Genomic DNA, 14,403 nt, shown 5'->3' on the forward strand with positions numbered 1-14,403 from the left:
TTCCTTCCCTCTTCCCTTCCGCCACAGATTTTGGGGGGGATGGTGAGGGCAGATTTGGTTTATATTATTTTTTCCCCTTCCTGCTGGGAGGGAATTGCACATTCACGAGGTTTTTCTGTTAAAAAATCTGGGTGTCTTCCTCCCCTCCCCCTGCGTTCTGGTGCAAACCGATGCCCAGCTGATGTGGGGGTGGGGACACCGGGAGCTGCTCCACGGCAGCGGCTGCGGATGATCCGGGGTGAAGTCGCAAAGTCTGGCAAGGGGAGCGAGCGTGTGCGAGGGGCCGCAGCTACAGCCGGACCCTCGGGCCCTGGAGCTGCATTCTGGAGGGTGATCCCGGCTGTGGGAGGATCGTCCCCGTCCGCCCCGTGCGGTGTCGCAGCGGCCGGCGGGAGCCCCCTGAGGGGCCGCGCAGGTGGGGCGGGTGCCGCGGCTCCGGCTGGGCTGGTGCCGCGTGTGCCCGGCTAACCCGGCCCTGGCACACTGCAGCATTCCGCCCGCACCGGGAGCCGTGACCGGGACGTCCTCTTTTCACACCGGGATGCTTTAATTGTGAGGAACGGGAGGGGCGCGGGGTCCCTGTCCCCTTCTTTCCGCTGCCTGCAGACGTAGGAAGGGAGGAAAGCGTGACCGCGGTGATTTTACAGAGGGATGGGGCCTGGAAATGGCCCTGTCCTCCTGTGTGGGTGATGGAGGGTCTGGGAAGCTCTGGGGTCGGTTCCTCCAGTGATGCTCGGGAACACAAGGTGTGGGTGAGGCTGGAGGTGCCCATGGGACACTCCCTGTGCCCATTCCTGTCCCCTCGGGCCGTCACCGCCCTCTGGATCTCTTCAGGGCAGCCACTTAAAGTTGGTGGAGCTGTTGAGGATCTCTGCATAGCCCTGGGCGTGGGGAGTTGGCGGCTTTGGGAGTAACAAGCCCCTGCACTCCATTGGGACCTTTCCCTGCTGGGTCTGTCCTAAGGCCTTCCATAGCCCCAGTGCTCGGGTTTTCCACCCTTTGTGTGTTTAGAAAGTCCCTGTTCTTCACTTTGGTGTTTTATATAAAACTAACAACGTGCCCAAAGGTTTCTTTGATCATCTTAACGTGTTCGGGTGCTTCTGCAGTGTTGTTCACTCAGGGTGGAGGACCTGGAGCCATCACAGATAATTTAATCAGTTATATAAGCTTGTATGTATGGCTTAGATGTAGATCATGGTATAGATACTGTGCTGCTCGGTGGAACAATTATAATCCTGTGGCTATTTGGTGGGAGGAGGTTTCTAATAGGCAGGAGGGCGAGCGATCACGTGCCTCAGGAAATGGAGCATGGCTGTGCCTTCATTCTGTTAAATAAAGCAGAAACAAAGTCAGCATTGAATGGAAATGAAGTAGCTTCAAAGCATAAATCACAGCATCATCCTCCTCCCGTTTGGTGCCGTGTCTGTGCTTGGTGGTGGGGCTGCCCAGGTGAGTTTTTCGTTAAAATGACCTGGTCTGGGTTTCCATCTAGATGTTGCTGTTTTTCAATGGCTCAGAGGTGGCCCTGAGGCTGTGTGGCCCCATGGGCTCCTGCTGTCACATGGTGGCCCTTCAGCATCGATCGCCTTCCCCAGGCTGCTGCAACTCCATTGACATCGACAGGATCAATAATTTATTGTTGAGTTCAGAGCAATGGGCTGGGTTAGACCCGGAGCAGTGAAACAACAAAACGAGTTGGGAGCAAGCACAGGGGAGTAATTTCAGGAGCCACAGAGAGGAAAGGCATGAGATGGCTCGTGTTGGTGATGGTGGGGTGGAGAACTGGTCCTTGTGGGACACTGGCTGGAATCTGGTGGGGTTCAGGAATGCTTGGACTGCCCCTCTTGTGCCTCATTATCCTATTGCTGTGCAGAGGTGGAGAATTCAAGCAGGGAAGAAGTGGCTTCCTGCTGCAGGAGTGTATTACAAAACCTCCCTGCCATGAGCTCAGCTTCCAGCCTGCCTTTTAACACTTCACGTGGTCTTCTGGCTTAGACAAAAGCCTCTCCTTTTCAGGAGGGGTTTCTTCACAGAAAGGGTGGTCAGGCTTTGGAAGGGGCTTTGCAGAGAGTGGTGGAGTCCCCATCCCTGGAGGTGGCCAGAGAATGACTGGACATGGCACTGAGTGCCCTGGGCAGGTGACAAGGTGGGGATTGGTCACAGGATGGACTGGATGAACTGGGAGGGCTTTTCCAGCCTCACTGATTGTGGGATTCTGTCTTGAAATGCTGCTCCAATTGTTCTGCCTTCCCTTCCCTCAGCCTTGTCCCGTAACTGTTATTCCTGCCTGATGGAGCACTCCAGAAAATGGGAGATTTTGAGGAGAATGAGCAGCCAAAGCTGGAACTTTGCTCCTTCCTGAACAGAGCCATTTCAAAATTCTGAGGTGTTGCCACCCTCTGAAATTCCCATTCCATGTTTGTTGCACTTCTGCCCCAGCCAGAAAGTGTGAGGAGTTTACAATGAGCTCTGCTGAGAGGTGATTCGGGGAGGAATGTTTGTTGAGTACTGCATAACACTGCTGAATTGTCTGGGTAGTTAAAGTTACAGGAACAGCTGCACAGGTGGTCTTAAAGTTGTGGAAATAAACCTTTAATTGCTGGAGAACTCTGCCCTGTTGAGTGAAATCAGTGGCAGGATGGTGGTGTCAAAACAACCAGGAATAGCTGACATTGGTGGAGGGAGATGTTTGTCTGACCAAATATTAGGGGGTGATTAGGAGGGAAGAAAAGTGTCCCTCCACAGGGAAACCTGGCTTGTGTTCCAGCACATGTCAGAAATTTTTAACAGAGCACTAGAAGGGGGTTGTTTATTCTCCCCCCTTTGTACTCAAACCATCTGAGCGCTCCACAACAAGAAATTAATTCCCCCAAAATTACAGTGTAAAATAACCATTCCCTGACTCCTGTTTTATGGGTCATGGATGGGCTGAATGAACCGAACAAGGAATTAAATTTGGATTAGTGGCTGAACTCTTGCACAAAAGCTGTTTTGAACAGTTCATTGTTCAGAAGTTTGAATTTAAAAGGGGGAAGTTGAAGCATTAAAGGTTGTTTCGTTTGTGGACCTCCAAGTTCTGTGTGAGCTTGGAGATAAACACAGGTTGGCCTTGAGTAAGGACAGAATATGGAATTGGGGATTAATTAATTAACTAGGATTAACTAGTTCTGATTCTTGTAACTTACTGAGGGATGTTACTGAAGGCACAGAGCTGCTGGGAGGGAGTGAGGACCTGCAGGAATCCATCTTTAGTCAGTCTTCATTAAAGTGTTGTTAATTAATAATGTTTTCTGTGTGGCCAGGTTAGACAGGGCTTGGAACAACCTGGGGTAGTAGAAGGTGCCCCTGCCCATGGCAGGAGGTGGAACAAAATGAGCTTTAAAGTCCCTTCAAACCCAAACCACTCAACCATTCAATGATTCCAGTATTTTTCTGTTGCTGTTGGTTGCTCCTTCTGTTTCCTCTGTACATTCTTGTTAATTTTCTTTACCTTTAGAGGTGTGTGTGTCCAAGTTCAGGCCTCTATGGCCATTTCAATACCATGAGCATTTCCCTGCCCTGTCCCAAGTCTGCCCTTGGCCTTTCTTGTTGAGCCATTGGGAACTTCCACCAGGTTTTACACAGGGTGGGGAAACACCCAGCACCAAGCAATAAATGCTGCTTGGGAGTGGAAATATTTCATTTTTCTTCCTCTTTGTAGCATCAAACGTGCCATGAGAGCTTTCCTAAAGCAAAGTTCCCTCCTTCACTGCTGCTGGTCACAACTCTGACCCTTTCCATTGATAAAATTTGCCTGTTCTGGGCACAGGACAGGTGGGGATTGGAGGCTGAAAGCCACTTCCAGCCATGGATTTCCCCATGGGTGGATATTTTGGGTTTGCTTGAAGCTTTTTAGGCTTTCCTGCAGGCAGGATTTCAGGGTGCTGTTCATCTGCACCTCGTTTTCCTTCCTGCCTCAATCCTCGTGTTGGGATCAAGAGGCACCTGTGTCCATGTGGGTTATATAAAAATTCACACAGAAGGTCTCTCTGCCTCAAAGACACACTGTGAATGGCTGGCTCGTGGTAATTAATAGAGGAAGAAGTGTATTAAAGCAAGGAAATTGCCTCAAAAGTGTTTTTTAATTTATTTTGATGATCAGCTTGAATAATTTATTGGAATATTTCATAATGTACCAGTAAATGGACTGCTGGGAACATTTAGAAAAAATAATTAAGTCTTAGCAACTGGGCACCTCAGTGCAGCAGTTTCTGGTGGAAAATCTTTGGCATTTGAGCGAAGTGTGTGTTGTGTACCCCCAAATCCAAGCTCCCAGGATGAATTCCTGGCTCCCAGTGCAGGGATCCATGGATCCCTAACCCAGTCACCTCTTCTGCAGCTCACCTGGATGCTGGGTCTCTGTCACTGCTGATTTTGGCAGTGTGGTGATGTTCCCAGTGCAGTTTTGGGTAAAATTGGGAAAAAACTGTGTCACAATTTTCAGAGCGTTTCTCTTGTTACAAGTTGAAAAACCTGATGTGGGAATGGCCAAAATAAATGCTGGGATTTATCCATCAATCCCAGCAGGACCATTCCTGGTTGGGAAATCACATTTACAAGGTTTTTAGCTTCCAGAAGCTTTACCAGCTGTGGAAGTTTTTCCTTGATGAAGATGAGGTGGAGCCACTCATCTTACTTTGCCCATTACCTTAACGGGGGATCATTTATTGGGAAAACAAATGAAGTCAGGACAAAACCATCCCAAGGAAAGAGACCCTCAGGTCCCTTTTATCTGCAGATAGTACACAAGAAACAGCCCTGTAAGTAATTCCAAAATCTAAAATGTGGAGAAGCTGCCTCCATGTGCAGCTGTGAACCAGATTTGGGGAGTGGTGTTGGTTTGTTAGGTTTGGTTGTGTTTTTTCCTCAGCTGAGTCGGTGCCTCCAGTTGTGGGTTGTGTAATTTTGCACAAATTCCTTCATGCCTTCATTTATTCCCTTTTTTATGCTGTGTCCCTGAGCTACTTTGGTTTCTAAATTCAGGCCTTACATATTTATCTGTGCCATTCAATTAGACCACATCCCCAATGCTGCTCTATAGTTTCACAGTATGTGGGAAATTTGGTAATTAAATGCATGCAAATGCTGCAAGAATAGAATAAATTAATTTTCCTTAATATCAGCAGGCCATTTGGTGATTTCTCAGAGATAGTGTGACCAAGATACTGGCCCTTCTCTCCCCTTCTTGCCATCTTTTTTGAGTCTTTACTATTATTGCTGTAGAAATACCCAGTCAGTTTTATAGGAAGAGAATCCTAAACTCTGGAATTACATAAGGAGGGAGATCTGTACTCCAGGATTTTTTGGATTTCCAAATAAAAGCTGAGCTGGAAACAGCATTTGAGTGTGTGGTGGAGTTTCAGATTGGTGTGTGTGTGGATCAGGGTGTAAAGGTTGTGTCACAGCAGTTACAAGGGATAACCTGAGTTCCCTCTGAATGATTTGCACTGGGTGTTCCAGCTTTGGAATTGCTGAGATCTCCAGGTATTCTGCTCAAGGATTCAAGTTATTTATTGGGCTGGGATCTCCAGGTATTTTTACCAAGGACTCAGTTATTTATTGGGTTTTATTTGTTCCTGAAGCCCACTGCACTCCAGAGAGTTGAGTTCAGCTTCCCTGAGCTCCTCCCACGTGAATTCAGCACCATCCTCATGGCCTGGGCAGGCTGGGGGTGCTTGACCTCGTGCTGAAATAGCAGAATTTTAACAATTTCGTAGTTTCCAAGGAATCTGAAAGTCATTTTTTTTTCTCCAGATTTTTAATATTTATTTGGATGCTGTGTTTGTGTTGTCTTAAAAGATCTGACCTTACTGCTTATCTTTTTCCTTGCTTGAGGGACCCTATTCCAGACAGCTCTAGGATTTGTTCTGTGCCATTTCCTCACTGGTTTTGGTGCCATATCTTCACTGGTTTTGTGCCATATCCTCACTGGTTTTGGTGCCATATCTTCATGGTTTTGATGCCATATCCTCACTGGTTTTGGTGCCATATTCTCGTGGTTTTTGTGCCATATCCTCATGGTTTTTGTGCCATATCCTCACTGGTTTTTGTGCCATATCCTCACTGGTTCCGTGCCTTATCCTCACTGGTTTTATGCCATATCCTCCCTGGTTTTGGTGCCATATCCTCACTGGTTTTGGTGCCATATTCTCGTGGTTTTTGTGCCATATCCTCACTGGTTCTGTGCCGTATCCTCATGGTTTTGTGCCATATCCTCACTGGTTTTTGTGCCATATCCTCACTGGTTTCTGTGCCGTATCCTCATGGTTTTTGTGCCATATCCTCACTGGTTTTGTGCCATATCCTCACTGGTTTTGGTGCCATATCCTCACTGGTTTTGGTGCCATATCCTCACTGGTTTTGGTGCCATATCCTCACGGTTTTTGTGCCATATCCTCACGGTTTTTGTGCCATATCCTCACGGTTTTTGTGCCGTATCCTCACTGGTTCTGTGCCATATCCTCACTGGTTTTGTGCCTTTCCTCTTGGATTTGGTGTTCGGGTCCCTCCCCGAGCACTGTGTCGGGGCTGGGTTCCCTTCCAGCCTGCAGCACTGCAGTGCTGTTGCATCAGTGCAGGGTTTCTGTCATCCCTCTCTCCCTTGGCCTCTTCTGGAGTGAGAACAGGCTGCCGAGGCAGCAGCAGCAGCTCAGAAATGCAGGGTATTCCTGCTATTCCTGCTGCTGCTTCTGGAGCTGGCACGAGGAGCAGAGCTGCAGAGCCCTGGTGGGCGGCTGCGTTCGGGGGAACCAACTTCCTCCCAGCTCTGCTGTGAGCATGGAGTTGCTTTTCAGGATGGTTTTTCCAGAATAGTTTGTGTTCAGGAGGGCCCAGTGGGGCTTGGGGAGATCCTACAAGCTGCTTCTTGCTCGTGGAACTCATTGAGGTGGCACCTTGGGCAGTGAAGGTGGGTTCAGCTGTGTCCAGCTGTGGTGTGCATGTGCCTGGAGCTCGTTTTGGGGGTGAAACCAGCAGGTCTGCTCCTCACCCTGGTGCTTTCAGTTTGAGCTTTCGTATTTTCCAGACTCTGTACTGCATTGGTACAGAAGTCTGAACTTCATAAAAAGTGTTTTAGCCAGTTCTCCTCACACCTCAGTCAGACAGAACAATCCTTTTCCAGCCCCAGAACCAAGAGCTGCAGCTTCAGGCCCAAAAGGTGTAAACAGCAGGGAATTGAGGAATCTGTGAGGATGGGGCTGCATAACCTGGAGCTGGAATTGGACAATTAACCCAATATAGAAATGGACCAAAACTTATTAAAGTGTGAAAACTGATGACCAGTGTCCATCTTGGGTGGAGCCATGGCCAGGCTCTTGTGCTGCCCAAGGTATCCATTGAGGAGATCCTTTCAATAAATCTTTGCTTAATTCTTTAACCCTGTCTAGCTCTGTTCCAGGAACCTCTCAAGGCATCACCTACAGCCTTAGACAAGTTTGAAAGGTATAAATGAAAATTTATAATTGTATGAAATCTTGTGACTCTGAGTCCATCTTGGGTGGACAATGAGCCAAGAGCCAATGAGCCATCTTGGGTGTAGCCCTGGCCAGGCTCTTGTGCTGCCCAAGGTGTATCCTTTGAGAATATCCTTTGAATAAATCCCTCCTTCATTCTTTAACTCTGTGTAGCTCTGTTCCAGGAACCTCTCAAGGCATCGCCTACAACTTCAGGGCCTGAAAAGTATAAATAAAAATTTATAATTGTACGAAAACTCGTAACTATTGTCCATCTTGGGTGGACAATAGGTGCCATGGCCAGGCTCTTGTGCTGCCCAAAGGGTATCCTGTAAAGGCCTTTTTAATAATAAACCCTCCTTTATTCTTTATCTAGCTGTGTTCCAGGGCATCACCTCCATGGGGGTGTGAGCAGCGGGGCTCCTGTGGCGCCGCCCGTGCCGCTCTCACCTCGTGCCCGTGTTTTGTCCCCGCAGAGCTGACCTGCCCGGGGTGCAACATCTCTAAAGAAGCTGCTGCAGGATGAAAAGATGGCAGCGCGGCTGCTCGCACCACCAGGCCCCGAGAGTTTTAAACCCTTCACTCCGGAGTCCCTGGCCAACATCGAGAAACACATCGCGGAGCTGAAGAAGAAGCAGCGCTCCAAGCAGGACAGCAGCCACCGGGACGACGATGAAGACAGCAAACCAAAACCAAACAGTGACCTTGAGGCGGGCAAGAATTTGCCTTTCATCTACGGGGACATCCCTAAAGGGCTGGTTGCTGTGCCACTGGAGGACTTTGACCCTTATTATATGACCCAGAAAGTGAGTCTGCAAGGAAGGAGTTGCTAAAGCGCCTTTTTTTCTTGGGAGTTTACAGGTTTGGGTATGGTTTGAACAGAAGATAAAGGAAGGGAGTCTTGGATGGGGATGGTTTGGTTGTTTTGTATATATAAAATATTAGAGGTGATATGATCGCCTCTGTCACTCAGTCTTTAAGGGTGGAGTTAGGAGAGCAAGATCTGGAAACTAAAAATAGTTCAAGTTGTACTAATGTGCCAATTTGAACCATCAGAGCAATAAGAAGAATTTAATGGAGGGGTAACAGTAAGGGTTTCAGTGTGTATTTCATCACTTACGTGGAATTCAGTCTGAAGTTGATGGTTATGAAGCGCTGGGACACAGAATCGTGGCAAAAAAGGAGACTAAACTCACTTTCATCTTAATTTTTATTTGTCTAAGGTGATGTGGCAGGAAGCATTTATGGGTGCTGAGGTGTTTGGAGAAATGGTGTCACGAGGGAATGGTTGACAAACTCTGCTGGGGATGAAGGGGAGGGATCCACTGGTGATGGAATGAGGAGCATGGTCACTGATTTCATTAGAAAGCAAAACTGAGGTTCTTCAGTGTTTAATTTCATTGCTTTCTTTGATACAAGTCTAATTGAGGCAGCTGAGACAGTCACCATCTCGAGTGAGGCTCAGCTGTGCCTCTGGGGGAGCTGCAGACTGAGCTGTGTGGGTGACAGGAGCTGTGCTGTGGCTGTTCAGAACTCAGAACTGGCTGAGTGTGGAATCTGTCATGGGTGATCAGTGAGTTTGGGCAGAGTTTTTGTTGGGACAGACGTTTGTGCCACGCTCAGGAGTGACTCTGAGACTGGCAGGGCATCATTGACATGAAATCAGCTGAATTTGGGGAGTGATGAGTGTAACTGACCCTTCTTTACTCTGATTAACGTAGTGGTTGTTTGTGTCAATTAATTCTTGTGTCCTGAGTGCTGAGGGCAGGTTCTGAGTCAGAACAGGGCTGTGAAATTTGGGGATCTGTGTTTGGCATCGTGGTGCCCAGCTGATGTGCTCCTCCAGGAGATGCACCACCAGGAGCTGCAGCTTAGGCTCCAAAATTTGCCCTGAACCAAGATAAATATCCTCAGGAATACTCTTTATTTATTAAACAAATATTTTCTCTTTATTAAACCAATCTGGCTCTGGTGAGATCAGGTCATAGAATTAAAAGATTTGGGTTGTGAGGGACCTTAAAGCTCATCCAGTGCCACCCCTGCCAGGGCCAGGGACACTTTCCACTGTCCCAGATTGCTCCAAGCCCTGTCCAGCCTGATCTTGGACACTGCCAGGGATCCAGGAGCACCCACAGCTTCTCTGGGCACTCTCACAGGAGAACTCCCAAGGTCTCTCAACCCTTTTTCCCACCACAGAAATGTCTGTGATGCCACTGTCAGAGTTTTGAAGCTCTCTGTGTCCGTGAGGTGCAGGGCTGGTGTCAGTGGGAGAATTGGGCCAATTCATGTTTTTTCTGGCTGAAGGAGGGGGCAGTGCTGAAGGGACAGTGGGCAGAGCTCCCTGGCTCTCAGCATTCCCCCCCAGACCCCAAAAGGAGGCGCAGGGAACCCCCTTATCCCTGCTGCCGCATCCGTCTGCGCGTTTGCCTCCCAACACGAGGCTATTAATAAACCTTTCATTTGGAGAGGCAGGAATGAGCTGCATTCCCTCTCTGAAGGCATCTGTCACATCCCTGGGAGTGCAGGGAAGGTTCTGGAGATGGGAGCAAACCCGCCCAGCCCTGCTGACCTCCCCACAAACCCTGAATCCTCTGCTCCCCTCCTGTCCATCTCAGCCTTGCCTTAGTGCTCCGTGCTGCTTCCAACAGTCAGTGACTTTCCACAAAGAATTTTTTTTTTAAGGCCATTAAAAAAGGCCCTTCTCTGAATCATCAGGAATTACGAATCTGCTTGAATCATGGGAAGTTTTCCAAGATTTTTTTTTTTTTCCCTCCCCTTCTCCAGAAGGTTTTGCATCACAGGTCTTTGCTTTTGCAGCGTGCACGGGGACGAATCAGCTGGTTGCTTTTCCCTGCAGGAGGACACGGTGATCTTGGTTTGTCTAAGGAAACTGAAACTGCATTTTAACAGAGCAGCTGAACTTCCCAGCACCTGTAAGCTGATATTTAAAGGAGAAACAGTGTGACCTGGAAACAGAGCCGTGGCACAGGGAGTCACAGTTCCTGGGTTTGTAGCCCAGCAATGGTTTTGTCCAAGGTGCTGCTCTTTCCTCTGCTCAGTTTTGCAATATGAGAGTCACAGAATCCCAGAATCCTTGAATTGGAAAAGACCTCCAGGATCAAGTTCAGCTTGTTCTCAGCTCTGGACACGTTCTAGCCCCTGAGTGTCTCAAAGTGAGGGGTAAATCATGACTCTGAGGAGAATCTGGAATCCCTTTGCTCACAGGCAGCAGCTTTCGGAGCTGCTTTAGCTCCTTTTTGTCCCTGTGTAAGGACCAGAAAGAATTCTTTCATGTTTTCTTGTTTTACAACTTGTAATGTCTTTCCAGTTCCTGGGTAGGAGCAATAGTTACCCATTTTTATTATGGAAACCCAAAACATTTCAATTAATATATCCAAAAGGCAGGTATATGAACTTCCTCATTCATATGTGCAAACAAAATTCAGGAAAAAACCCCTGTAAGCAGCCCCAGCCTTGGGAGCAGAGCAGCCTCATGTCCTTAAATCCTTCAGTGTTTATTAAGACATCAGGACCGTCTTCCTATTTCATTCCTACAGCCAGGATTTCCATTTTGGAAGTTTTTCCATCTTCTGTGCCTCTCTTTCCTTCTGAACCATTCGTGGTCCAGCCCATCGCTCCTCAGCACCTCCTCACCCTGTTCTTTCCCTCTGGATTCTGTTCTTTCCCTCTGGACTCTGTTCTTTCCCTCTGGACGTGGTGTTTGCCACGTTGGGGTTGTTCTCCTCAAACACCTTCCATTTCCAATTCCCTCAAATTCCATCCCTGCTGCGGGATGAGGTGAAGGTGCTCCTGCAAAGGCTGCAGTGATGAGGCAGCAGAAGGTCCCTGGATATTCTGTGGGCAAGTTTAGGTGGATAAGATGGATTTCAGTGGGAAAAGGAGGAGTGTCCACACACACACACACAGAGGTGAGGTCTGACTGGGCTGGGACGTCTGAGGTCACCCATGGCCTCCACAGAAGCACCTGAGGATCTCTCCAGAGCCTTCGTGCCAAGGGAGTGACTTGCAGCTTTGTCAAGTCACATGCCAGCTTTGGAAACGGGCCCTGTGGGTCCAGAATGTCACCTTGGCCCAGGAAAATCACAGGGATGTGAGGGACCAGCTGCAGGAGGCACGTCTGGCTCTGGGATGTGCCTCAGGAGCCGTGGCCGTGGTGTCTGCAGGGAGAGCTGGTGACTCTGCAAGGTCACGACACCATTCCTGGGTTTGCATTTCAGAGAAGTCACCAAAACAGAGGAAAGAGTCAGAACCATCCCAAAAAATCAGATTTTTATTCTTATTTCCTGCATCTCATTGCCTTTCCCAGGTCTTGAGCGCTTTGATGGTGTTTTTTCTTCCACTTTGGCTTCAAAGGAGCAGGAAAAGTGAGTGTGGAAGGGAAAGAGTGAAGAAAGGAGGTTGGATTCCCTGGCAGGCGTGTTCTGCAGTCCTCTCCAGGTGTTGGAGGGAAGGCAGAGTGGGATGGAGCTGTTGGTGCTGTGGATCCAGGCATGCAGAGCTGGGATCAGGGAGTGCCAAGTGTGGAATCTGCTCCCATCTCCTCAGTAACTGCAGCCCACTCGTGAGGGGGGCAGGCTGGAGGATTATTTCTGGCCAGGAGGCAGAGTGGATTTCCTTGCACAGATTGTGAGGTCCTTAAAACTCAAAAATCAGGGACTCCCTGCAGCAGCTGCACATCTCCCAGGGCTGGGGTCTCACCTGAGCAGGACAAAGGGGCTCAGCCCAGGCTCAGGGGTTCCTGGGGCACCTCAAACCTTCTCCCCAGGGCTGCTCTCAGCACTGGTTGTGTCTGTAATTCCTCAGCCCCCAGGGTGGCTGAGTTTGCTGTAAATTCCTTCTCCAGCAGCCCCAGTGGCTCGCTCAGGGTGTCACCAGGAAGCCACTGCTGCAGGAATGTGCTCCCATATGTTCTGAGGCTGTTCCTAAAGCTGTTTGCTTCTGAAATCTCCTGCCCACTCCCCCTCACTCCCCAGCCATCACAGAGCTGCTCAGTGGCAAACCTGCAGGAAGCAGGAATGTTTTAAATCTCGCTGGAGCTGGAATGATTCTTGCCATCCCCCAGTTGGTTCTGTTGCTCTCCCAAGCACAGTCATCATTTTGCAGATTGATTTTTATGGAACCTTCTTTTTATGAAGAAGGTTTTGGTGAGTCCTGATGAACTTGGTGGAAACTGAAGAGGATGGAGTTTTTGGGGAGTCCAACCAGACAAAACCATCTCCCAAACTGACTGCAAAATACCTTTTTCCAGGCATCACCTTCCTCTGAGTTTTGAGCTTTGCTTCAGCACATCTTAAAAGCTCTTAAGGATGTTCTTGGCCCAGCTCCAGAAAATGTTTTAAGAGCTTGCAGCCATTTTGAAATGGAGTTTTAATATGTCAGCAGCAGAATGGAAAGCTAGGAGAGGGTTTAAATTGCCAAACACTTCTTGGCTTTTGGGCTTTTCTTTCTATTGACAAGACCAAGCGGAGATTTACTCAGGGTTTTAGAGGGTACACAGGGGAATGGTGGATGTCGTAATCCATGAGCAGATTGGAATTCTGACACCTCACTGGTGTGAGGGCTGTGCTGAAAGGCCCAGGGGTGATGTGCTTTACAGGCAGGAGCAATTCAACAGGGTTTGTGGTCTAAAAGGAGAAATCTGGGCAGAAAACAAGGAGCTGCCTTAGGTGCAGTCACACAACAGGTGAGGGACTAAGCAGGAGAAACATGGAGTGCATGTTTGGTAGGCAGTGGGATGATGAAAACTTAGATTTGTTTATGGAAAGGGTGGTCAGGTATTGAAAGGGGCTGCCCAGGAAGGTTTGGAGTCCCCATCCCTGAGATTTCCAAGGAATGAGTGGACACTCAGCACTGTGGGCTTTGGGAAGTTCCTGTCTTCTTCCAGCTCCCCTTGTCCCACGTAATGTCCAGCACGGTCCTGCTGGAGGGTTCATGGCTCAGAAGGTGTGGGAGAGTTGGGAAATCCTTTTTAAAGAGATTTTAAAAAAGGGGGATGTGAGTCCTGGAAAGTTTGTGGTGTCAGGGACAGGGGGGGAGCTGATTCCTAGAATTGGGCGTCCCCTGAGCACTCTGTAATGGCAATTTCGCAAAACTTTGGGCCTTTTAGGAGGTTTGTCCATGCCAAGGTGATCTGGTCATTAATTCTTGATGCTGCAATTTAGGAGCTGTCCAGGGCTGTCTTTAAAGTGCTTTTGCTGGGGATGCATTAAAGTGCATTTTGCTGGGGATGCTAACAAACCTTCCTCTCTCTGTGCTGAACCACAATCTGATTTTGATTTCCTTTGCAAATAATTTACTGCTCAGTGGTCTAATTTAACCAAACGAGCTCAAACACGTTGTTCCATTGACGAGGAAAATGACAAATTTCCCAAGATGAGTCTCCTGGGGAAGCCTGAGCTGGCAGAGAGCCCTGGTGGATTCCCTGGGGTTGGGCTCTGAGCTCAGGGCTGTGCCAGCTGGGGTTGGAGACAGGAGTGAGTCCAGCTGTGCTTTGGGGCCATCCTGGAGGGGATAAAAACGGGGAAAATGGTGCCAGGGAAAGGGCTTTGGCTTCTCAGTGCACACAAATTGCATTTTTCCCTCTGTGGGTGCTCTGGGTGTGAGGCACCCACAGCCCCAGTTTGCCCCTGGTGCTCCTGGTGCTGCTCTCTGCAGGGAGATGGACCAGCAGAATTCTGCCCCACGTTCATGGATCATTCCACAGGTTCTTAATGGAGAAATCATCCTGAGCTCCATTCCACAGGTCCTGAATGGAGAAATGAACCTGAAATTCCTTCCACAGGTCCTGAACGAAGAAATGAACCTGAAATTCCTTCCACAGGTTCTTAATGCAGAAATGAACCTGAAATTCATTCCACAGGTCCTGAATGGAGAAATGAACCTGAATTTCCTT

General features: G+C 48.7%; 1 protein-coding gene across 2 annotated transcripts in view; it reads left to right on the top strand.

Moving 5' to 3' along the window:
- SCN8A (sodium voltage-gated channel alpha subunit 8) overlaps nucleotides 1-14,403 on the top strand; it is a 53,368-nt gene that overhangs the window by 985 nt on the left and 37,980 nt on the right. For both annotated transcript variants that reach the window (XM_058042064.1, XM_058042065.1), the window contains exon 2: nucleotides 7,967-8,296. In XM_058042064.1, the coding sequence (XP_057898047.1) occupies nucleotides 8,021-8,296 (276 nt within the window). In that variant the 5' untranslated portion in view covers nucleotides 7,967-8,020. The remainder of the gene's footprint in view (nucleotides 1-7,966; nucleotides 8,297-14,403) is intronic.

Source organism: Melospiza georgiana, chromosome 29 (genome assembly GCF_028018845.1).
Source record: "Melospiza georgiana isolate bMelGeo1 chromosome 29, bMelGeo1.pri, whole genome shotgun sequence".
Taxonomy (NCBI): domain Eukaryota; kingdom Metazoa; phylum Chordata; class Aves; order Passeriformes; family Passerellidae; genus Melospiza; species Melospiza georgiana.